The 26,534-nt window shown below is 37.4% G+C and overlaps 1 protein-coding gene across 9 annotated transcripts in view; it reads right to left on the bottom strand.

Annotated features, from left to right (window-relative positions):
* Nucleotides 1–857: 857 nt before the first annotated feature.
* Nucleotides 858–26,534, bottom strand: part of GALNT18 (polypeptide N-acetylgalactosaminyltransferase 18) — a 346,024-nt gene continuing 320,347 nt past the window's right edge. For 7 of the 9 annotated variants that reach the window (XM_026082494.1, XM_026082495.1, XM_026082493.1 and 4 more), the window contains 2 exons: nt 21,357–21,521; nt 858–1,326 (listed from right to left, as the gene is read on the bottom strand). In XM_026082494.1, the coding sequence (XP_025938279.1) occupies nt 1,180–1,326; nt 21,357–21,521 (312 nt within the window). In that variant the 3' untranslated portion in view covers nt 858–1,179. Of the gene's footprint in view, nt 1,327–9,991; nt 10,072–21,356; nt 21,522–26,534 lie in introns of those variants that run through there. The other 2 variants (XM_026082501.1, XM_026082502.1) reach the window with 2 other exon arrangements.

The raw sequence follows: 26,534 nt of genomic DNA, 5'->3' as shown, positions 1-26,534 counted from the left end.
CCTGAAGAAGTCTCCCTAGTTTGTTCATTCCTTTATGCATGGAAAGAATAGTGGAGTAAATACCCGAGTTACTGATCCTGCAACCCTGTTCCCCCCGCCCCAGTTCAGCTGGTTTCTCCCCTCCATAATCCATAAGGAGGTTTTAGTTAAGGTATTTGTGCTGTCCAGGAAGTACATGCTCCACCCAGGATTTTTCATATATCTGACTCTGTTTTCATTTATAATGAAGATAGGTCAGTGCTGAAGCTTTAGAAGCTCCCACTTTAACTTGGGGCTGTAGAATTGAACCGTTTTGTGTCCACTTGGTTGAAGAGCCAGCATTACCTTTGTGGTGTTTTCCATTCTGGTCATGGAAAATAAACGCTATGAAATCTCATTTTGTGACTGCCTTCTCTGTTGTTTTTATTTTTTTTGTACCTTCATGTTCCTGACTCTGAGGGAAAAAAAAAAAAAAGGCAAGAAAATGATGGATTGCAGGAGAACAGTAGCTTAGCTTTTAATTTAGTGTTTGATTTGTAACCCAGTTTATAAGAGAGAACATGCTGATAATTTGCTAGCCATTACTTTGTTTACCTAGGGAAGGTGTGAGCTGAGATCATGAAACTTTTACAGCCTGTATTATTGATGCCATGGAATTAGCATCACCTCTCTTATCACTGGGCATAATGCGTACAGAGCAGCATGGTGCTGGCTGCCGTTTCCTCCCATGTATTTTGGCCAAGGTAGGATTTTTTTACTGTGTCTGGAGAATACTGGTACTTGGCAGCTACTTGCCAAGATCAAGCTCAGGTTTATGAAAATGCTGAAACCTCCATTTAATTTCCAAACTGATTTCCATGGATACAGCTAGACAGTAATAGTGTTTGTACTTTTTTTATTCAATAAAAGCTTGAGTTATAAATATTCTCCATTTGTTTCCTATTTACAGTTGCAAAATATTTTAAGATCACCTACCATATCCTGTCATTCAACATATCTATAAATGCCATGAAAACATCATTGTGAAATAAAAATGTCTATTTTCAGCCCACAAACCCAACTTCCACACACTCACAAAGAAAATCAAAGGGAGAGGAAAGAGGAAAGAAGGAAGGGGGGGGGGGGAATACAATACAGCAGGCAACATTGCAATATTTGCTACACAGTAGCAAAAGAACTGGGTAGAAAAATTTTAGTCTGCTATGATGACAAGCTTTTCAGGACATTTGTTATAGACCAGCGCTGTCCAGTGCATTTCTGAAGGACGAGTTGAAATCCAAATTCATTTTCACTGTTTTCCTGCAATTCCAGGCAACGCTTGGATTTTCGGTTCTGGATAGGGCCTCCCTTTAAAGATGGAGGAAAAAATTTTTGATTAAATATTATTATCTTGATACGTTGCTACTGTGTGGTGGTATAGGTTAGAGAGCATTCCAGTGTCCATCTTTACCACTGCCCTCTGCTACTGTGAAAAATTACTCAGAGACAAGATAAGCACTAGGCTGGATTTGGAGTGGAGATGCCTCTTGTCACAGGCTGGTTTAATCTCTGATTCAGTTTGAAATAGCCTCAATTGCTTGGTTACCATTTCAGCAAATGGGATTCCTAGAATTCAGCTGTTTCTCGTCATGCTCTTTAACCACAAGCTGAAAGCTCTTGGACTAGTTTTCCTGTTCAGTAACCTAGCTGTGTGGCCCTGCTGTACCTCTGAAACCTCAAACAGTGGCAGAGAGGACCAATGTCTTGGTCCAGGATGTTCTGTATTCCCTCATACAGGATAAAATGCCTAAATAGTTTATTCTTTGAATTCTGAACAGAACTGTTTCTTATAATCTTACGTTGCTAATCCTCAGTATCAATTCTTCATTCATTTGGCAGCTTAATACTCCTACATTAAAGCCCTCTTTATCTTCACTGTGAGTTGCAGCAAATCTTAAAGCATTGGAGTTATCACATAGTTAACTGCAGATCTAAACTACAATTAGATCATCATCATGTAGATGACCTAAATTACATATTTTCTTTAATTATGGTTTCAGTTTGTTCTTTCACCTTCTCTCTCCTGTTTAATAATAGTAACTTGAACACATTAGTGCCTGGGAAGTTTCTTCCAAAATATACAGAGTAGAATAATTTGTGCAGTGGTCTGGAAGTCTGTCTGTCTCTAGAGCAGCTTGGATTTGTGTAATAGAGAATTACTGGCTTAAACTGCAAATCAAAGAAAGGAGCGTAACTCAGTACAACCAGATCAGTATAGCTAAGGTACAGAAAGAGCAGCCACATACTTAAATTGCTTACTTGTAAGGGGTGGGGTTGCTATTTTTGGAGGGGGGGAAAAACATCAGTTTGTTCAAGTCTGTTATACTTTGCATTAAAAAGTCACAACTGTGACTGATTTATTATAAGAATATTAGCATAAATCCCATAGAAATGCTGAGATTTGTATTCAGGGAATGCTCTTCCTCAGGCAAGGGTAATTGATTCCACTCAGTACAGGGTCCACTTCATCCAGGTGGCTTGGGGAGGGGGGGATCTCCTCCTGTCATACCAGTAATACCTAGTAAGTACTTTCTCTGAGGAATGACGCTTCTAAAAAACAGTTGGAGACTGGCAAATTGAATACAGAACTAAGTTTAAAAGCTTGAGGGTTTAAATATGGTTTGAATAAGAGAGAGGGAGAAAGAGAGCATTTTTAGACTAATCCATAAAATTCAAAACATGAGGCTCCCATAAATCCTCCTTGAAGGGCCTAGGTGCAGACTCTAGATACAATTTTCAGTGATTGCTAGACAAACACGCGTTTTAATGTACCTCCATAACTGAATGCTGAGTGAACTGTATTTTCCCCTTGCTGTATAACTTTTATTGACATTCATATTAATAACAGTAGTTAAATGTGCCTGGTGGGAGCACAAACTCTATCTATAAGCATTATAACTGCTGGATATACAAAAAAAATTTATTTAAAGAAACAAGGATGGGAAATTAGTCAGAGCTTTAGTATATGCCATTTGTGCNCCCACACACACACCAAGTTACTTTGGCCTTGATCCAGAGTTCACTGAAGTCGGTGAGAGTTTCCTGTGTGAATTCAGTGAGTTTTGAATTAGGTTGTTCATATATAAAACTCCAGGATAATGGATTTTCTCATTGCTAAAATCTTTTTTTTTCTCTAGCAGTGAAGCACACAACCTCAATTTCTTAAATGTATACTGATTTCCCCCACCCCCCGTAGACTCAATTTTGCATGGCACGGAGGCTCAGATCCACAATGGTATTTAGGAATCAGAGACTGGAATTTAGCAGTTTTTTTTTTTTTTTTCTGCCTAAGCCCAATATTGAGATCTTCAGCTTCTTTAAGCTTCCAAGTAATGCTGGAGGTGCTTGTGTTTCTGTCATTTATGTTAACTAGGACTGTATCTTTCTGATGCAGGCACATGCGCGAACTAGTCTTTTTCTCAGTTTGGGGGAGGACTGAGACATCCTCAGGTTTTGGGTCAGATCTTGTACTAAGGAAGCAAGATAAAGAAGCACTCCCACTTTGTCTGTCAGAAAACTCACAAGTTACAGGACATTGTAGTTCAAGTCCCTCATTTGCCTTATTTTTGGATCTGGGATACAAATCTGTGTAGCCTACTTTTAGACGTCTTTTGCGATTTCTAACTAAGGAAAAGAATTCATTCTCTCCATTTTACATAAAGCATGACAGCTAAAACGCAACTGTTTCCCTAGTACATTTCTTCTTGCCTCTCCTCTTTGCCCAGACTCTGTGAAATGAACTCTGTGGTGACCATCTCCTGAACCCTTTTATGTTTGTGAAGAGAGATAAGAAGCTCAGGTCTAACCTTAATGTGGAGTATGGGCTACATCTGCCTCTTCAGCCTCTCAGCTGGGGCAGCTGCCTAGTTTGTTGGCTGGATTTTGTGAATGCCATTCTTTGGTGCCTATTCTTTTCCCCAAGCACTGTGTATAGAACTTAGTCACCTAATTTAGTGCTGTGGATTCCTCTAGTAGTAAGGCACTAATGTCTTAAATGGAGCAATGCTGAGTTGAAATTTCTTTCTGCCCTCCAACCTAACTTCTGTTGAAGATTTCAAGGTAAAGAAAGAAAAGATGTTCATAATGGAGAAGAATGTTTTTCTTCTGTTCTGAATCATGTAGAGCACAGATAGGTATTACAGTAGATGTGTAGGTGAGGCTACTTTAATACAGGCAGCTACATAAACAAAGTATAACCACTCCTAAGGAAAAACAAAACAAAACAAACCACAGAAGCCCCACCTCTTTCCTGATGGGCCCTTATGTGAGATTCAGCATTTAACAGAAACAAGTCACTCGGGAGGTCACTCGGGAGAAAAAAAGTATAGGAAGCTCTGTTTGATGTGCTGCAAAGCACTCTGCAGTGGCTACTGAAATTCACCCTGCTGAGTACATTGGAGCCTACTGTATGACACATAAAAGAGACACCGAAGTGAAGCAGTGGCTAATACGTGTGAGTTGAGTGTTCTAGAGAGCACAGATGCTTTTAGCAAGGCGATTTTTTTTTTCTACAAAAGAGAAACATAAAAGTTCAAGTTCTGTTAGAACCAGAACAACTCAGCTCCTAAGAGATGTGAGGGCTGTACAGAACCATGGCTTAATCCCTCAGAGAGGTAGAAGTCTACACAGTTTGGGTTCCTTTCAGTAGTCACATGGATGAAAGAATGCTCTGAAGTACAGTACAGAGGGAGGGATTTGTATTGTGCTTATTTAAAATTTCCTACTGTTGTTAGATGATTATTTTTCTTGTGTTTTTTTTTCCCCTCTATATGTCTAATACAAGCTTGCTAGAGCACTCTTAGTCTGTTATCTCTAGGGCAATGACAGTGTACCCAGTATATGTTGCAAAGCCTGAATTATTGAGCTGTATAATTCATAAAAGCACATTAATTGGATAACTCAGAGCAAGCAAGCAGCTGTCACTGATAGCTACGTTTTGCTACTCTGACCTGGGTTTGGCCTCCAAATCAGATGATTATTCCTGAATGGCTTCTGCATTTGCTCATCATCATTAGCATTTGGAATGCTCAAGCCAAATGCAAAAACAAAGCTGTCCTTTTATTTAATCCTTTATTTATAACCATTTAGTAAAACTTGTCTAAAAGCCTAATAGCAGTCATGTTTACTGCTTAGCAAAATGGTCTGTTGTGTTACAGTATTTCAGGCTAACTGAAAGTGAAAGGCAAGTTGTCTGCCTATCATCTAGTTCCCTTTTCCCACCCTCATAGGACATCTGATTTTCAATTTAAAGGCAAAAATTTGATAGCCTAGGGTAATGTCTCTCTCTTACCACAATGCATAAAATACAATTCTTTAGGCAGAAACAAGTTAGGGAGGAAAATAAGCCTTTTCTGGCCAGTTGAACAGGGTTAGGATTAAGATCATTGATGACAAGAGACAACTTAAAGGCAACAGAAATCTCAGGAGGATAAATAAATTAAGGTCAACTATTATATAAAAATGGACTGAATGTGACAACATTAACAAGTTTGATTGATTGAAAATGTGATGGGTTTTGCAAGGTGAGTTCAGTAATTCCTGTGAGAAGCGCAAATGCTCTTGACTCCTGCTGGTATCATTAGACCATATAAAAGTGACCTAGTGCTTCCTAAGCATACTTTTAATGTAACCACTGTGTTATGCATAGTCATGCGTCATCCTGTTATGACCAATAACTATTGGAACGTGAACTAAAGCAGTGGCTGGTCTACTCTATTAGGTGTACACTCAGTAATAGCAAAGCAGTTTTCACTAATACACAAATACTTTAAATTTCTAGTCTGTATGCTGGTCAAAGGTATAACTAGTGACAGTAAAACACAACTGTTCCCATGTGATCAGTGTCATCAAAAGCTGGCTGTATGTCTTTCTCTATGCATGAACCTGAATGCCAGGCTCACTTAACAGACGTGATGGACCCCAGCACTGTAGACTTCCTTTGGAATTACTGTAGTTTCTGCATATCTGTCATATCTGATAGGTTTCCTTTCAAGTCTTTCACTAAAGTAGAATATAACCAATATAGCATCTAAGAATACCTTTTGATACATGCAAACCATAATAGCGTGCAATATGAGGATGTCCCAACATGTCTGGTAGGGTATCTCATGTGACTCAGTGCTACTTAGAAACTAACATGCCTGTAGGAGGAGCAGCATGTCACAAATGCTTATCTATTCTAGGTAAAAGCTGGAGTACTAATTAGCTGTGCAAAGTAATTAGTCTTTGTTGAACTGTTCTATGATTTTGGTTGTGGTTTATTGTGTGGTGGTGGGTGCATAGTTCTACCTTCCCCCTTCCTGTACTTGTGCTGTAGAATAATGGAGCTGGATAGGTCCTTAATGGTATTGGTCCTTGCAGAACTAAGCTTAGTTGAAAGCTTTCATAAAGTTTTTTTAAGTGGCTAGAAGACTTCCCATCCAGAGGGCTAAGAAGGGGACAGAATACTGGTACAGTTCTCTTAGTAAATACCAGAGAAGACATGAAATACAATTTCTTTTGCAGAAACATACATACGGTATGCATACACAGTGGAACTCCCGCCCCTCCATACAATTGCTATTGCAGAAATAGGGTTAGATACTGTTGTTACACTCCTCAAATAAGCTCCATTCAAAACAAAGCATTCTTTGACTTCATGGCAAAAACCAGAAGATACATTAGAAAGTTTCTGTAACGTATACCTAGCCAAAAAAGTTCTCAACAGTTCAGGATTTTTCTCACTAAAAATCTTGTATGTTTACAATATGAAATCACAGTAATCTTTCAATATGAGATTGCCAGATTGTTATAGAGGACAGTGTACTAGGGTCAGAAGTAGGATTTGACCATAGCTCTCAAATATTCTTTCATAGTTTCAGTGGCAAAACATTACTGAGCAGAAATATATCCACTGTGCTCAAAACTTCTCCTCTGGCCAACAAATTTAAAAGCTTTTTCTTGCTATAAATGCCTTTCTTAGTATATTTTATAGGTTCAAGCTTTTATTCAAGGTTACTCATATTTTGCTATTCAAGGTTACTCATATTTTGTCTACAATAAGATTTTAAAAAAATCAATGTCTCAGGTACTGAAAGACAGGCTTATTTAATTAGATGAGATGTTAATGTTTTTGATTTCTGGCTATATTTAAAAGAAATTTACCATCATATTTACTCTCTAATTTTCTTCAGTAAGGGGGAAGAAAAAAAGAAGAACCTAGTAGTTTTCCATTCCCTTACTCAGAAGGGAGTGGAATGAACGCTATGCTGAAGTCGGATTGCCAACATTGTGTTTTGATAGATGAACAAAAAAACATTCTGTGGGAAAAGAACAAAGATGTTGCTTCACACAATTTGGTTATTTGAAAGGAAAGATTCATATGTGGGTGTATAGCATCATTAAAGCTGAATAAATAATTCACAACAAAAAATTGACTTGGTCAGTTTATTCTCCATTTGTGCTCAGCACACGTGCCAGATGTGATCCATGATATTCAAGTTGTTTAGGTAGGTGTGATGGGTTCTGTGAGCTGCTAGTTGTAATGGGTTCCCCAGTTTCTCCAAAAAAGCACTGTAGAAAGGGAAAACAGGGAGGTGGGGTTGTTGCTTTAGACTGAACCCGGGCTTCATAACCTAGTAAGAGGCCTTGGGCATGAAACTTATACAAGGTTTGATCATCTATAAAAAATGAGAGACATTAAATAAATGCTGCAGTTGGTCAGCATTCCTGAAAATTAGATTGATGATAGCTCTTTTTAACAAGTTACTGTAAGGCGTATGCACTTGTTAAAGAGTTTAAACCTACCTTTTGCGCATCATGTAAAAGTTTGTGTTATTGTACCTTAAAAAAAAAAAAGCGCTTATCAGCTTGTCTAATGATGTATATTTTTAAATAAAAGGTCTTAATAGGTTAATAAGTATATCCAGTCCTGTATCACATATGCAGTATAATCTTTGCATTCACTAGTCTATAATTTTCTATTTGTACTTCAGTCCATGACCCAAACATGTACATGTTCAGTCTAGTTTTGAAGTAGCAAATCTAATCTTTGCAAATATTTTGATACATTTGAATCAAAGCCTGATGATGAGGTGTATATAAAATCACAGATCATTGCAGATCATCTCCACTCCAAGCAGAATGCATGACCTTCTCATTCATTTCTGCAGAACACTGGGGTAAATTTCTATTGACGCAAAATTTAGTCTTAAAAAATAACTGGATTTTTACAAGCCATTGGGTCTATGTGGTCACTTCTGTGTGGATGTTGCTGAAGTGAGAAAGTTGGCATAGGAGAAGGTCAATAATTTATTCCAAGTAGCTCATGTATTTTCAATATTACCTATCTAATGCTTGGAAAAACTGGATTTTTTTTTTTAGTTTATAATTTCTGCTTTCCTCAGAATACCAGCATTTAATTTAAGAACAATAAAAATAGCACGAGACTAACTTTAGTGCAGATCAGTGTCAAATTAATATTTGTCTCAATTTCAGTCAAAAAACACCCCACTATCCTGAGGGCTCACAGCTACTTCATTTATGATGTTGCTCTCATAAGGTTTTTTATAATTTATTGTCAGCTGTGTTCCCCCTTCTTTCTCCCTCTCCTCCTATCTAGCAAGGGCTTCACTCAGTCAATATCAAAAGAATAATGGAGCTACCATCCCTCTTTTGAATATGAAAAGACAAAAATATCTGCCATCCTCATAATCAAAAATAGTGTTTTTTCTTTCTTTCTCAGAATAATTGAACTTATGTTCGAAACGTAAATTCTGACTTAACTGGTACTGTCAGCTTGTTGAGTGTTGGGCACATTCATGTATATATGCATGCATATACATACATAGTTTTATTTCTATACTACTTCATAGTTTTTCAGGCTAGTAAGAAGTTGCAGGCAAGAGTATATTCATTCTATATGTTCAGTCTTGAAAACCTGATTTAATAATACAGCTTAAATTACCTCAGATAATACATAACTTAAATTTATATATATATATATATATATATATAATTCTTTTAGAGAGAAAACTTCAGGTTTTCCAGACTTCGTGACAATCTGTTACTCTGCACAGGTGGAAAAAATGTAAGTAAGTGTGCTTAAATGTAGGCCGCACGTTAACCACAAAATTAGACAAGAATCAAACATTTGAACTTTCATTGAACATACAAGGTTTGGGGGTTCATTATAGCCAATAAATACAAGTAAGCAAAGAACTGGAGTTTCTTTGGCAGCAGACTGCATCATTACAAAAGTGAATTTCAGATAAACAAGACAGATTGCTTTCTGCAAATGATTGTTACATCAACCAAAAGATGAACATAGTTCCAGACTTTTAATGTCCTGAAGTTGATGGGTGTTTGGACTCAATACTGTGCAGTCTCATGAGGATGCTTCTGTTGAAAATACTTAGATATCCCAATCTGCATTCAGGTCTTAAGTACCTCCAAATTTTAAGGTTATAGATAATTGATTAACTACTTCTCCAGTCTAAAGTAGTAAGTCAACTTTTCCAACTCTTTGACCAACAGGTACTCTGCAAGTAAAGCAAACTGGAGAATATACTAAGTTGTCAAGTCTTTCAAAATTAATTCTACTTAAATTAAAATACTCCTGAGTGAAATATATCATTAGCTGTTTTTCTTATTTGAAGCAACTTGGTTTCTAATATATTTGATAACTGCACCTTACTTTCACAGTATTGTTAACTGCTATTATGTGTATGAAATATTACATATAGTAATGTTATGTTTTAGAAAGGTGTAGTCTGTCATCTATTTAAATCACTGCTATTTACAGTTAGGTAGGCAAATGGAAATATATACTGGACACTATTTCTAAACATGAATTTGAAGTATTTTCTCAATAGTAACCAAAGCTAATTGCTGGGTATAATGCCATAAACTTAGGTGGAGTTATAATCGGGATCAGCCAAACCATTTCTTAAGTTAAAAAAAAAAAAAAAAAATCCTCCTCACCCTGTAGTTAGGTTCTACTCTCAGGCAGCCATCCGAGAGCTGCTCTTATGTCCACTCACTTGTACACAATGATTAAATCCTATGAAACATCTGCTGGCAACAGAAGCAGACACATCATTCAACAGTTGTAAGAATTTACCATTTACATTATTTTGTCACATTCCTCTACTAAGACTTCTGAATAATTGTTCAGATTTCATACAATTATAAATGCTTCATTTTCATTTGAGGCAACAAAGTCTTACTACTGCAGTTGTGATAAATCAAATAGATGCAGCCTTATCTGCACATCCATACAAGGTTCTAGTAACCAGTGGACTGTACAATCATTTACTTTTTTGTTTAATCTACATCTGCTTCGTGAACATAGAGCAGCCAGGTTCCAAGACCAGCCATTTAAATAATTTGTGTAATAGTTAAAGCTACAGGATGTGGAAATACACAGTAGGGTTAATTAAAGTATTTAAATAAGAGCAATTAAACCTGGCAAGAGGAAACACAATGTCATACAGAGAATGTAATTGGAATGGAAAACAAATTACAGAAAAACAGTACAAAAATTAGAAACAAAATGTATGGATTTAAGCCTAATATTTTTCATGTATATACTAAACTCCAGCATAACAGATTACAGAGGCCCATTGTTAATAGCAAGATTAAGAAAATAGTAACTCCCAGAGGAATAGAATAAAGTCCCCTCTGAAATACACAGAAGCTCTTTAGGATATGATAGCTGAAAAAGCATTTTACTACAGAAAATGGTGACARAACTGAAAATTTGCGAACACTTTGTAGTAAAATCCATTATTCAGACTGGAGAAATCATTATGGATTTTTTCAGAATGTATAAATGAGACTTTACTGTCTCAACCATGGTCAGGAAATCTTTCTGATGTATTAGAAGAATATCTGCAGGAGTACATACTGTTGGTATAGTGTGTGAGTGTTTTTTCTTTCTTTATTCAACACTGTTTCCTGTAGAAAGCGTTTAAAACTAGAGGATCTTTTGTACGTATATAGTCCTTACAATTCTGGCTAAATGCAGAATTTGCAGCCGAAAATATAGTTTGGTTTTGTTTTGGCAACAAATCCAGATGATGATGTATTTAGGTTCATCTTATAATAGCCAGATTCACCTAATAAGACCTTTGTAAAAACAGAAGACAATATTCAGGATTGAAAGCTAGCTTCATCGTATGGAGTTGATGACAATAAGCATCAATTTTTCTGATTACAGCTCCTGCCCTGAGTAACAAGTTAATAAGACAGTTCATTTAGAATTAAATTGGATGCCTTTTTGAGAACTGACACTCATAAGAGCTGAACAGAGTGAGCTTTAGGAATGCATGTTGGTGGGATCTGTGATTCACATGTTGACATTTTCTGAAATTTGTTCCTCACTATTAAACGCTATTTTAAGTCTCTCTCCTACATCCTGCTTTCACAATATACTGCCAACTGTCCTACTTTGTAGCATTCAGAAAACTGTAAATGCAGAAACCCCTGTAGTGAGTGATATGAAATACTCTGGCTATTTAGTGCTTTAAATTCTGCACGCCTAAGTTCTAAATGAGAACTTAAGATGTATATATACAAGTTAACAACAAGAAATGCTGTGCTTATCTTACAGAATGCAGGTCAGACTCTGATATAGGTCATTCCTGTGTTTTTAAAAGTCTCCAGAGTCTTGAGTGAGCCCTGGCCTGTTGAAGAAGAGTCCAAAGATAATATGCAGCACCAATGTTTTTTGGCAGTGTAACTTTGGTCTAACTAATAAATAGAAAATTTTACATATGAAATCTCTTTTCATATGGATTCTGCCAAACAGTAGTTGCCCATGTAGAGAAACAATACTATGATAGTTAGGAAAAAGGTGGGATTGCTGGACACGCTGGTTTTATTTGCATGTTTTACAAGTACATTTTGTGGAAAACTTAGAAAAATTACCTTTATTCTTTCACTTTGAGATTACATATAAATGATTTCTGCAAACAAGTCAGGCTGGATCTATCTGGCTTGATCTAGGCTTGCTTCAAGATGTCTAAAGTAGAAGAGAAAGGCAACAAATACACTTTAAAGTGTGATGGAATATTCAGGTGATGAGGAATTACAACATACACTGAAATGAAATAAAAATACGACTTCATTTAGGATGTAAATGAAAATTGCTGGGATCTGACTTTAGTGATGAAAAGTGCAAATACCGATGGAAAACTGGTAAGTGAACTTTCTAAGGAAGAAATGATTGTTAGCTATAAATTTGCAACAACTATTGCAATTTATATGAGTGTAGGAAACCTATCGAATTCATTGCCACAGGGCATCTGTGAGTCAATGACTGACTTTTCTTTTTCTGAAGAGCTGCATTAATTTTAAGAGCACTGATGAAACAACTTTCTGTAGGCATGCTAAGATAATGGTGTGGACAAATGAACAGAGCAGGTTGGGGTCAAGAAGGGAATTTCCCCCTTATGGTATTACATTGAATGGCTGGCTCTGAGAAGGGTTCATTTCTGTGAAACAGCAAGAATTGACCATTGGTGGAGGCAGGCTGCTAGACAAGGTAATTAATTAATATCTAGTTAATTTATTTTCTGATCTGTGATGTGGCAATTTATGTATGCTTAGGTTTTATCTATTAGCTTGGTTTTGTAGGATTCATCATTTAATATATGTTGCCTTCCAGAGTTCTTTTTGCATTCTTTTCCTATGCAAAACTCTCGTTAACATCCCTTTCCTTCCCTTTTTTGAGTGAACACAAGATGCAGCATTAGGTTGCTAATGAAAAATCGTTTCATAGCATGCAGCTGAAGGTCATGCATATGCACATCTTACTGCCTTATACTCTTTCTTTTTTTCTTTTCAGGGATGAAAATACTGTTCTAACAAAGCATACCCAGAAATGTAAAGGAAAGTTCACATTATTGCTACCGATCTTTGCATAACAGAATATGTAGTTATTCATCTTCAGCCAGACAAACAAGAAGCTTCTTTTAATACAATTAAAAAAACGCAAGATTTTTTTTTCTTTTCCCTAGAAAAAAGGGAACATGATTTGCTTAGACCTCCTAATGGATTCCCAAAAATTTAGGGTTTTTAGATGTGAGAATATATACATTCCTATTTCTTTGTGAAATGTAATTCTTACTAAAATGTAACTCAATTGGAAAACAAAAATACCAAATGACAACATTCTTTTTCTTTTGGGGGTTTTGCATTTGATTAGTCTAGRCTTTCTAATCTGAATGCTCAATATGAGGGCTTCATAACTTATTTTAACCCAGAAGCTGAACTGTTAGCATTATCATTATATGCTTATGATTAAATTTATCTCTGGAGACCAAGAAATAAATTGAGCGCCATTTGAAGAAAATTAAGAAAGGATTTTGTACTAGTATTTCAATCAGTCTGTGTATTCTAACATGGGAATTCAGGCTTAGCTCTTTGGGACTTTGGTCACAGTATCTAGTTATCGAAATGGCTTTTTCCCCAGTCACCATAGAAAGCTATAAGCTGATTATAATTGATACTGGGAAAGGAATTTCCTTGCAGTTGCAGCACAAGCCTTGCACAATTTACTCAGACAATAATGGAAATAATCTATTTTTTGTCTGTTATGCTATGTATCATTGTCAGGTTCTGGATACCAGACTTGGCCTGATCATTTTGCTAAGTAGCAAATCCTCTTTTCTTGTCATATACCTCATTCTTGCATCCTGATTTAATTGCCTTCCAAGGGAACATTTGCTGAAATATTTTAATCTGAAACTGGATTGTAGGATATTATTTGGTAACCAAATCTTGCTTACATACACATTGCCCTTGTTTTTATTGGAATGAAAGATGCTTTTACTGATTTGATCAGGACAAAATTTTGGTTTTGTCTAGGAAGTTAGAATAATAGAAGACATACTCTAATAGTAAAAGTACTTCCATCCATTTTACAGCTGAGGAAAGCAAGACACAGTAAGTGTTCGGTTCAGTGAAACAAAGGAGGAACGGAGAACGGAGCTCAGGCTTCCTGAAACCCAGTCATTTGATTTCTTAGTTATCAGTCAAGTGATAGCATTCTGGATTTGGCTCTTCTTTTGCATCTGTGTCATCGTATGACATTGTATGGCATATAGTGCCATGCAGTACCTTGCTATCAGAAGCAGTTTGTGATTTTTGGAGAGAATTTATCTGGACATCAGAAAATTAAGAAAATAATGTGGAACTAGAGCAAATAACTTCTTTCTAAATAARTGTGGTGTTGAAAATTATATGCTAAAATATGCAAATAGGGTATCTGCTTTGAAGGAAAAACATGGCAATGTGTTAACTTCCTTTTAAATTAATTCAGCACAAGTGTCTTTGGAGCTTAAATGCAGTCCTCAGGAGAGTAAATACTGCATAATGTGATATGCTGGAAAAGACTTGAAACGCACCCCCTAAAAGCTTCTTTTACTGCTGCATTCACACAGAAACTTTCTAGCTGGCAAGTTCTACATCTAATTTGCAAAGATTAAAACCTGCTACTAGAAAATTACTCCAAATATAAGCTAAAACTGTACAAGAAAAGGCTTTGGTTGCCACTAACTACAGCAGTAACTGCAAGCAAATTTAATACCAGTTATTAAAACACAATATTATGTAGTATTACTTGTATTTAATATTGTTTTGCATGTGAATATTTTGCTTATATATTTTCATGTTTAAATTGAAGTCAAGTATTCATAATGGAGAAAGACTGAAGGCTTTAAGAATTTTAATATTTCTAAGTAATTTTGTTCTGCATAAATGGGGTTAAAGAGATTGTAAGTTCATAATAAGAAGTAGTCCAAGGACTCTAAAACCCAAATAATTTAAAATACCTATTTTTGAAGAAAGAGAAGTGTTTAATATGAAAACAGTATTGGTTAAGCTGCACATGCATTGGGGACAAATTTACTAAGGCAACAAGAAGAGAAAAACATTAAATATCACTTTCTCATATCTAAGCAGCATAATAGTTCAGGTTCCTTATCCTCCAGCTATAACACCTTGTGCAGTTATCCTATTAGTTCCAATATTAAGTACAGGCAAGCTAGGGTAATATTTGATCAAAGACAAGCAAAGAATAGCTAAGTGTAGAAAAAAGTGCTACTGATGTACTGAACCCATACACCAACACAGCATCGGGAGGGCTGGGGCTTCTGGAAGTGCTCTCTTGTGACAGATTTAAAATTGAGCACTTGACCACAGTGGTTATTTCAAATCAGATAGCCTTACTAGAACTGTGGGGTTTAACCTAGTCTGTTGACTCAATTAATTGAATAATTAGGTTCTGATTTTCTTTATATTTCTCCTGCAGGATCAAAATCTGTTTGTTTTTTTAACAGGATCACAGTCACTTTCTGTTCTGAGCTGTTGGGCAGATAGTACTGCATAATTATATAGCTATACAGCAATACAGCATGTTTTATACTGCAAATACGTATTGAGTGTATTTCTATCCTTTGGGATTAGAAGTACAGCGTAAATTAAAATGCTTCAGAAATTAATGATGCTGTTTTTCTACCCTGTGGCTTTCAGCATGAAAGAATCTGAAGAAGTCCATAGAGACAGTTGTTCCTTCAGATGCATAGCTCTACTGAAATTAATGCCTGCTGTACACAGATACCTGAGAGCTAATGTATGGATAAAAGAAATGGGAATAGGCATTAGAAAGACACTGGCAACTGTTAATTGCTGTTAGCAACCACTTCAGTAATAGTGCACCTGCACTATGTATGCGCAGCAAGAGGGTGTATGGAATTAGTACAGCAATTCTCTGCTCGGTTCACAGGTCTCAAGCTTACTCTTACTGTGCAATCTGGATGCTGCATTCCCTTGTTTGGGATACAGTTCTGGGTGATCGTTCCAGCTAGCACTAGCACTGCACATCATTTAATTTCATAAAATGCAAACAGGTAAGAATAATTCAGAATCACTATCTTGCAAAGGCCACAATATGTACAAGGAACAAGGTGTAAATGCTTTCAGTAATTCAATTTATTCTTTCTTTGCATAACTAAATGGAGTATCTATAGAAATGAGATATGGATGACCATGCTTCATAGTATCAGTGGAATATCGCTAGAGTTGAGTAATTCATTTGCTCCCTTCTGTCTTCCCCATTCCTTTCACAGCAATTCTCACTATGGTATTTTTGGAGAAATTACACGTACAACAACTACAGTTGTTAGCAACAGATGTTATTTACATAAGATGGCCTATCCCACTCTCTCTGAACACTTCTGAATGGGAGGATTTCCTGTGGAAAAACTGACTAGGATCACAGTTCTCACAGGTYGCCCAGAGAGGTTGTGGMRTCTCCTTCTCTGGAGATTTTCAAAACCTGTCTGGATGTGATCCTGTGCAACGTGCTCTAGGTGACCCTGCTTGAGCAGGGGGGTTGGACTAGATGCTCTCCAGAGGTCCCTTCCAACCTCAACCATTCTGTGATTCTGTGATTCTCCATAACATGTAAATTCCAAATTCATCTTTTACTCAGGTTTTCCTTTCTCAAAATCCACCATGTTATACTTCGATCCAAATTCCCACCTTACATTCTTTATCTTGTCCCAGTAGCTCTGCCTTATATGCTTTCTCACACCTGTTCTGTGCAGGTCCCTCACTTGACGTTTTTCTCACAACAGCAAATAGTCACGGCTGAGGTAGGCTGGTTAGAAGCGTAAGAAACAATCGCAGCCCTAGCCAACTTAATATACACATGCAGTTCATAAAGATGCTACCAGGTAAGAGCAATTGTGGAAAAACTTCTTCCTCACACCTTTGTATGCTGCTGGAGAACAGGCCTGAAGAAGATCAGAAAGGTGCTGTGCCTTAACATGCTGTAAGTATACTTTCTAAATCTCCTACATATAAAACTCTTGTCATGCAAGGTAGGTGATGTATGTAGAGATGAGTTTTACTTGCAGAGCATGCTTTATGTCAACTGCTTTTCTGTCAGCAAGAAACCTGAGAAATCATTACCAGAGACTGAGGAACTTATTAAAAAAAAAAAAAAGTGAGATGACTGACTGCAGCATTTAAAATATATGATTTCTTAGTATACAGAACATGTAAACTTGTTAATAGCAGATAGAGTCAGTTCAGAAGAATGAATCCTAGTTTTGGCCATACACAAACATTTTCCACTGAAAGATGTCCCAAGAAGTTGTATAGCCGGGGCACCGGCCTCCCTTTCTTCTCCTACATCTCAAAGCCCCTTCTCTGTCACAGCACAGGCTCTATTTGGCACATGCAACACAATCAATCTGGCAGTCCCAGTGACAGTGGATTTACTGAGTGCATGTGCGGTGATTATCATGAATGTGTGCAGCAGACCTGATGCTTCCCACAAGCACTCTGCTCCCTGCCAGGACATTGCATATGTACCTGCTGCTTGCCATGAAGAACCCACAGGGAGCAAGTAGGATTTAATTCTTTCGTGCCAGCATCAGATCACTCCTGGGCCTTCAAGCTAGTTGCGTCCCCAGAAGAACTGTAGTAATTACTGTAAGTAAATCTAGGAAATATTGGGAGGACTGAGTATTAAACAAGGGGCACTCCATGACAACCAAAGGTAGTTTCACTTCCCTTACAGTTCATGATGCCAGAGCAGGTTCTTTAATATCTTGTTTAAATTAATGTTCTAATAAAATGCCGACCACTTTGCTACGAGATAATTCTTGTCTCTATCCTCTCTGCCATGTGTAATTTGTGGTGATCACTTACTACTCTGCTAAAAGGTCTAATTTTGTTCTGATTAATGAAAAAGTGGTGAGACATACAGAAATAGGTGATTTGTCAAACATGTATAAGACAGTTCAGCGTAACAGTATTCCCAAAATAAGCATTTTCCTAGGAGAACACCTGACAGACAACCTGAGCAATAAAACTCAAACACTACCCATTTGAAGGGAGTCTTTTCAGGGCTAATTTACATAATTTGACGTAATTACAGATATAAACACTTGAAGATGCCTTGGAAGCAGGAATGTCACAGAAGCCTACATTTTATTGGTTCACAGAGCATTTAGCAGCTGTACAAAGCTGTGGAGCATGGAATCCTGCTCAGAGTCAGATTAGATGGATCCTGATTATACAAACCCATAATACCAGACTTTGAATGCTCTATGAAAGTCTGTCCTGTAAAGAAAGCTACCACATGGTCTCCTAGGGCCTCTGCCAGTCAGCCAGCATGACATACAAGGAAAACATCTTCAGGGCCAGAGAAGCTGGCGGTGAGGGGTGGTGTCCCTCCGTGTGAATGCCTGTCAAACCACTGTTCTGTCCACAGCACAGCAGTGGGACTTTCCTGAGTATCTGATTCCAGTTGCCTACAGTTAAAGGTAATCACATAACTTGATGAAAATCAAAATTTTAAAACCRAAGTGAATTATAAATTAAAAAATCAAGTTTGATGTGTATATATATAGTCCTAGTCCTTCGAAGACTTAAGTTGGGGAATAATCCTGTAATAGAGCTACAGAATCAAGGAGACAACTAGCTACGGATGACGTGTATCTTTCTACCTTTGTCATGAGGATATTTCTCATCGTTCCTTTTCACCAATGCAAATGAGGAGGAACAAACCTAATCTGAACAGTGCATTTTCAAAAAGCTGCACAGTCTTATATGAACCAGACTGAAGCCCATGTCACATCACAAGACTTTCATGCTGTCTCTCAGAATACAGAATGTCTCAGGAAAATGAGAAAGCTTCCTCATTCAAATGTCTGGAGCAATTCATATCTCTGGAGCACAGGGCAGATATATTGATTTTTGTGCTGGTCAGAGAAATCTAGTTCAATTTGTTCATCCTCCTCCAGCTTTGTAAGTCTTACCTGGTTCCCATTTCCTTTCTGAGACAATTCTCCCCTGGCACTGCTACATCTTTTTAATGATCAGCATCATCAGACCTTTTTGTGGGAATTACTGTCAGACCAGAGAATCTATAGAAGTCTAACTGTGCTTGCAGTCAAAAGGAGGTGCTGTGAAAAGATATGGCCAACATCTACATTTAAATTAAATTAATATATCACAAGCTTCAAGACTACACAAGCATCAATAAACTTAGTCCTGCTTATTTTGCAGTAGTTCTGCTCACTGCATAACATCATTGAAAAGAAATACCAGAGCTTTCAAAATGTAATAAAAAAATGACCCACTTCAGATAGACAGCTTCTAGTGCATTCATAGAAACATATCCTTCCACCAGACTAAATAGGAGCATTTCAAATGTAGTAATCAGTTGACCTTGGCAAGCCCTGATTACTCTCATTAGTTTTCTTCTAGCTTACAGCATGCGCAGTGGGGTTGTGCACCATACTGTATTTTGAGAAATAAATAACATTTTAATTGCATTGGGTATTAACAAAATCCTTTTTGAACAACAAGATTTTAATTATTTCATGTGTCTCTTAATTTATCATAAGGAAACAACTAATTAGCTTTCTCTGCTCTTAGGCAGAAGTTTCTTTGTAGAAGACTTTCTTTGTAGAAGTCCATACAGCCTAGTTTTAACAGCACTGTACCTTCATCTGGAAACTGTATTTGGGACATGGAATGGAAATACAGCTGGAAAACAAAGTAGCTAAATACCATTTCTGAAGTGTTTTTCTACTAGTTAAATTACCAGTGCATTCTACTGAGGTACCCCCAAATTGGATCTAGCATAATTAGTATTACAAAATGCAGCAGTAGCCTGAAGCAGAAACCCTTGTCACTGAAGGGTCAGGTTGAATTCAGCAATCACCAAACAGATGGCCAGTACAGAAATGTTACCAAAATACCGTTTAAATAAATAATGTTAATTATACCTTTTAAAAATCGTACCAAAAATCAAGAGCAGTGGTGGCCACAGTGAGGCCTCCATAGCAAAGCCATTGTTAAAATTTGAGAAGACGTAATTAAAACTCTGCCAGTAGGGGGACCGAAAGTGAAAGCTGGGATGTCCTTCCAGATTAGTTATTTAACATCTGCTGCTTGACTGCTACCCTTTCAAGACAAAGATTATGGATTACTTTCAATTATAAATACAAATTATGTTAATACTATACTTTATTGATCACTGTCCAAATGATCTCTGCACTAAGGTGGACACTCCACTACCCATGTCCTAAAATACACTAATTAAGGCTGGTTAAATCAAAAAAGAAACAAACCCTAATGAATAGGCAGAAAAGATATTTACAAACCCATGTGCATGTTGCAGAAGAAATTATATGCAGGGATGAAATTGTTGTAATGCAGAATCTCAGCCCATGGGCTTCTATACCACTAACTTAGGTTTTGGTGAAAAAGGATCACTGTGCCGTATTTCACAGAAGTGAAGTACACAACTAGATTCACAGACTCAAGACTGCAGAGGAACAACTGTGACTGTTTAGACTGACTTCTGGCATCCACTAGCCATTAATTTTTTCCCAGAAGCTAAATTAGGTACTTGTTTTAGAAAGTATTGCAATCATTTTATTTATCCTAAGCAACAGACATACATATCATTATTTACATCACATGGTAGACTACCAGTATTTTAATTATTATCTTAAGAAAATTGCATCTTCTTTTGAAAGATTGGACTATCTTCAGCTTCCAGCCATTGGAGCCTGTTTTGTCATCAAGATAACCTATCTCCCTCTTCGGAAATACCGATATGTTTGAGTCACCTTGCCACCTCCTCTGAGCTGAACTACAGAGTGCTCTCTGTAAGCATTATAACATGGAGCATGGTTTCTAGCCCCAGAACGTTTTTGTGGGAGGTTTTTTTGCCCCCCCCCCCCCTTTTTTAAGTTCTCCCTGTATTTATAAATCATTTGCAAAGTGTAAACATTGAACTCTATCTTATCAGCATTCTCATCACTGTGGAAGTACTTCTCAGCCTTTATTTGCTCTTCTTTTTATAGTGCCAAAAATGCAGTAGCTGTTTTAGGGAAAGGGGCTGCACAAGTACCTCCTTAGAAGGATGACCCTCTACATCCTTTTCTGAGTCACTTTCCAAAAGGGGGAAAAAAACAAACAAACAAAAAAAATCCTCTTGTCACACCAGCATAAACTTTACATTCCTTACTCCTAAGTAGATTGATTTGATTCTTCTAAATCACATTCCTGGGACTGAGATCATTTTTTTTAACAGTAGCTCTGTGTTAGCAGCTGGATAGTAAATCATTTATCATGAACTTGGAAGACCATTATGCAAGATACATAACCTTCTGAGATAGCTGCTATTGGGATCAAATGTAAAAATAGTTTCCTGGCACTGTGCACTGGTCCTGTTTTGTTAGTAGACAGATTACTTGCATTTCAGGTACAGAAAAAAAGCAGAAACAAAGCTTTTGAACTTTCTGAAATATCTGCTGAGTAAGAATTACCTGAGTAAACTGCCAGTAAAGCTTCATTCTCTTGGCTTTGGCATAATTGCATTCAATGAGCCTGGGCCTGCTGTTCACATCCACCAGGCATCTGTTGTCATCATCGTCGACAGTAGGACTCAGAACACCCACGTGGAGCTGCTGACTGCTTGTGTAATAGACATTCTGAAAGAGGAAGCACAAAGGTGATGTGTGGCCCCAAGACAGAAGCAGCACTTCTATCAAAAAAGTAATGGCAAATGTAAAGATGCTGATAGGCTATGGTGGCTTTTAAATTATTTCCTTTCATGCAAGAAGCAACGCAATGTTTTTAAAGCTGTTTTAAATTAACAGTTAACTTTTACCAACAAGTAATTGTTGATTAACTAGTGAGTAGGAAATATGTGAACAAAACTGAAYGTTGTCTCATCATGTGCCTTTTTAACTTCTGTTTCCTATGTTCATGCATCATGGGTCTTCAAAAGAGCAAGGTTTACATTTTCTAGCAGGAAGTGGGGTTAAAAGTTTAAGGATTGCCATCAGTTCTGCTTAGACCATATCATCTGAGAATAATACCTAACTGGAAAGGTAAGAGGGGAGGAAGGGAAGAGGAGTAACCACAGAAGTTCAGCAGGATCTGAACCTTTTATATTATAGATGATAAGTGATAGACAGAATGATTGATAAATGAAGACTTGTACAAACAAAGGCCAAGCACCAAATTTGAGACAGCTAACCAGAATTCAGTGTATGCAATAAAAAATACTATCCATTATTTAGCAGCTGGTAACAGACAGATACATGGCAGGAGAGAACAGAATGGCCATGCTTCAGGATATCTATTCTCATCTTACCATGTGTTGATACACGTACAAACACACAGAGGTTGGAAAAAGAGGCCAGATGCCAGCTGGTCTGGATTTCCAGCAGAAGACTGCTCTTACAGGCCTCAGTGATTACATGTATGGCCAACGTCATGAGATGGTTATCTTACACAAATTATTTTTTCTACTGTGTCTGGAAAAAATATGTGAGGGATTTCTTTAGAAGAAGGAAAAAGAAGGGGAAAGGAAGTAAGCTTGCCAGACAGAATAGATAATGGGTCTTCTTGAAAATACCAAGTTATATATGATCCTAGTAATGTAATACAGGAATTCAGAATTTAATTTTGGTAAGATCAGATCTTTCTCTTGACAGAACCATGAGAAAGATGAATGGGCAACATCATCCTTTAGCAGCGTGATCTAATAAGGGTAGGTGTTAAGCTTTGACAACCCTAATGGTATCAGAGAGTCACAAATGACAAGATCTAGATAGACAGAAGTGCAAAATTAATGTCTCCATCATCTTACTGTATCCATTAATACCATTTATCTGTAAAAAGGGGGAGCTGCAAATAAGGCTGTCTGTGTTTGGGAAACTTGTCTGTTCCCAGAGCTTGATGGTACTATATCCTGGTATCTGTTCATTATTGATGCTGTAGCTTGTTTTATATGTGTGTATTCTTTCTTGTGAAAACTCTGATAAAATATTAATTGCAAATAGGAGAGAAAGCAGAGATGAAACAGAACAAAGCAGGACTAAGAAGGGATCTGGGAGTAGAAAACTCTTTGAATAGCACATTGTAAAAGACTGACATGCTGAGATGAGTAAAAGCAGGGATTAAATAAATAGAGATCAAAACCAGTGGTGCTGTTTCTGTGCAAGGCTATGGACTCCTTTCACCCTGCTGTAACATATGTGGGGCAGATCCTCAGTGGAAGTAAACTGGCATAGTTCCATAAATGTTAATGGAGTTGTCATTCATGGTTTACGCTGATCAAAGGTTAATCCTTTCATCAATTTTTCGCTCTTTTCACCCCACAGAAATGATAGAGAAATCTGAGCTGGTTGAACCTAGGTGAATCTAGGTTTTAAAAATCTGAAATAGAAAAAAGGTGACTGGTTCAGTCTTGCATTACAGGGGAAGAGAAGAGTAAAAGGACCTAGCAGATGAAAATAACATTTCAGAAAGGGTTGGTTATTACTGAATGAAATAAACAGTAAGAATTGTGGAAAGACTAACAAGAAGACACCCCAGCAGATACAATCCATAAATTGTGGAATTAATGTTCCTGCACACAAAACAGATGCTTTAGAAGAGCAATAGACATTTAGAATAAATTGTCTAAAAAGACCATTGAAACAAATATGTTAGATAAATTTAAGATCTATCCAGATGCTTTTTGGGGAGAGAACAGAGATTGAAGTAGTGATATAGCAAAGCAGCAAGATCAAGATAATCTTTAAACACGATTGTTAGGACACATTGTCTCTTACAGATAAAGGCTTTGTTGTAGCTCTTTTGCCTATTATCTAAAATTTCTTTTAGAAAAGCAAGAAGGAAAATGTCAGTGATGTTTGTGCTTTTTTACTAGCAGAAGCTATTTGTTAATGTCATTTTTTCCAGCATATTGTCACCACTGAAAACATGTTAGAATAAAATTAAGGTTTCTGTGTTTTTTTTCTTTTCTTTTTTTTCCAAGATACAAACCAGTCACTGAAAACAGATGGGCAGGCTTGGCTGTAGCTCTGAAAAGTGCACAATACAGCTCAGGGTTGCTTGTGCAAAAAAAGTGATGTACCTGCAAACCCTTAGGGCTGAACTGTTTTTATTAGCTCAGTCTCTTCAGCCTTTCACAGAATGGCCTGAAGGCTTCAGGTAGTCAGTTTACCCTAGTGGATAAAGCAAACCTAATCCATAGTRCAACTCCACAGGTTTTTCTGATGTCAAACCAGCAAGGGTTCAGTCTATGCATCTTTCTGGGCAGGAGCAGAACAGTGGCTCTGGCTGGGGGAATTACCTRACTCTGTTTGTTGGCAAAACTCTACAGAAACAGAACGATCATTTGCAATTATGCTTAATAGAGATAAATTAGCAGGTTGTCACTTATTTTTAGAGAGCTCACCCTAATTGCTAATATTACTTCATTTCCCACAGGTGTTCAACTCAGTGTGGACCAGTTTAGACAAAGAGGAGCGAAACCTTCTGTTCTCACCTGCTGTTGGGACACACGCCTTTCAGCTCTTTAAGTGACATGTAGAAGTAAGCTCAAAATCAAGCAGACTTCTGACTGGGCTCTTTCAGGATGTTGCTCTGCTCTTATCCAGTTGTACCATACTTTATTTCAGAACTGAACGCATTAGGCACAACCTGATAATTTGACTATGTTTTTCTACTGGAGGTATCACATCAGAAGCACATACCCTGTGCAAATTCATCTTCAGCTGCTAGCAAACAGAAAGATAAAGGTTTGAGTTGCTATTGGCCAGAATACTCTTAAAAACTACAGATGATCCCTGGCTCCTTCCTCCAGCCCTGAAATAAAACAGCCCCTGCACTGAGAGAGCATAATAGTAAGCATGTCAGGACAAAGGGAGGGCGTCAGTTGCTAAGACAGAAATAATTACTGGCACCAGTGATAAAGTCCAGCTGCTCTTCTAGTCTGAAACCTAAAGCTATTAAACATGAACCCATGGTTGAACTTCCCTTTAGAAATCTCATGTATTAAGCAAAAATACTTTAATTGCTTTTACACTGTATTTCCCTGTTTCCATCTGATTATTTTCATTTTCAAAAATGCATTTTAGGTTTCTTTTTTTTTTCAGTTTAAAGGTGTTAAACAAATTGTCTTTCTGGATTGAGCTGTATGAAATTAACCAGCTGAGTTACATTTACTGATTTATCATGTTATAATTTGCTTGACTTTTTATTACTTGTATTTTAAATTAACCTGCAGATAAGATAAGATCTTATGAATTAAAACAATGCTCAGGTTTTATCATCTCACATGTAGCCCTATAAAAAGGGGTTTGTACTTGTGATTTAAATGGCTAAATAAATGAATGCTCATAGCAGTACTTCTTATGTGGATTACTTCACTTGAAGAAAATGCTTTTAACAAGCATTGACAATCGTTAGCTGCTTTGCAATCCACTTCAGCACAAGATGGATGACTGAGACACTTTTTGTTTAAAACACTTGAGAAGTTACAGGCAAAACACATTTTACTAGCACATCTATTTCTACAGTATTGCAACACCACCACTGACTAACACAATATGATAGCAATTTCACAATAATTTTTGAAGAATGGCTCTGGTACTTACTTGGAAGTCCAAATGACTGAATATTGAATGTGGACTGCTAAGTTATTAAGGTGCTTGTGAAAATCTGACTCAAAGCTTGGTCCTTTCATTTCTGTTCCATGGCAAATGGCACAGTAGTCCCTGCTCAAGTGCCTGGAGTCTCAGTAGCTGAAAATCCACTTGGCACCACTGAAGTCAAGACACTTGTTCCATGCTGATTTACAGCATTCTTCCAGTTGTTCCATTCCACTTTCATAGAAGACAGCCTCAGCAAAACACAACCACACATCGCCATCACACAAATACTCCCTGAAGAGCCGCTGGATTTCCATCGACTTTGATAGTCAAGCAGATGATTTAAAAACAAAAAGAAACACCCAAATCCTCCCTTACCTTGTAACAAAATAACCCTCCTTACCTTTCATTACTCTGCTCTAGCTCACTATACATTCCATTTCTTTCACTACAACAGTACTGATGTACAGATTTGTGCCTCTGGGCAACTGGAAGGTAGTACCTTTGTTCAGGAAATTACCTAAGTTCAATACAAGGCACTTGTCTCCTCCATAGGTGGAACTGCAAGGATTCATCATTACTGTCAATTACAAAATCTGCAAAAACGTAGGCAGGATTTGTGAGCAGCAAAGTCTCAGGGTTAAAATACAGCCTGTGCCCTAGGCACTTCCACATACCCTTCAACCACACTCCCACCAGGTGTTTCTCCAGGGTTGCAGTTCACACACTGCTGCACCAGCTCTGGAGGCTGCCACAAGCTGCCATCTCACCCTGCTGCCACTGCAGGCCCCTGCATTCGGCGTCCTCAAAACGTCCCCTAGAAGTCTAGGGCTGGCAGCAGATTAATGCAAAAGAATTTGTTCAAAATACGGTGTTAATCTAAAGGTTTGCAGCAAGCAGAGAAAAGGATTAAAACAACAAAAGCCTACATATGTGGGTCTTAAGAAAAGCATATCAGTTGCCTTCAAAGCTTGACACAGGTCTGTGCCACAAGGCTTGTTTCAGGCTGTCTTCTGTTCTCAAAGAACAGCCTCATAACTAATCACCTGCCTTCCT

This window comes from Apteryx rowi, unplaced genomic scaffold (assembly GCF_003343035.1).
Source record: "Apteryx rowi isolate R43461 unplaced genomic scaffold, aptRow1 scaffold_58, whole genome shotgun sequence".
NCBI lineage: Eukaryota > Metazoa > Chordata > Aves > Apterygiformes > Apterygidae > Apteryx > Apteryx rowi.
The sequence above is the reverse complement of the archived record's forward strand: the minus strand, read 5'-3'. Positions and strand labels throughout refer to the sequence as shown.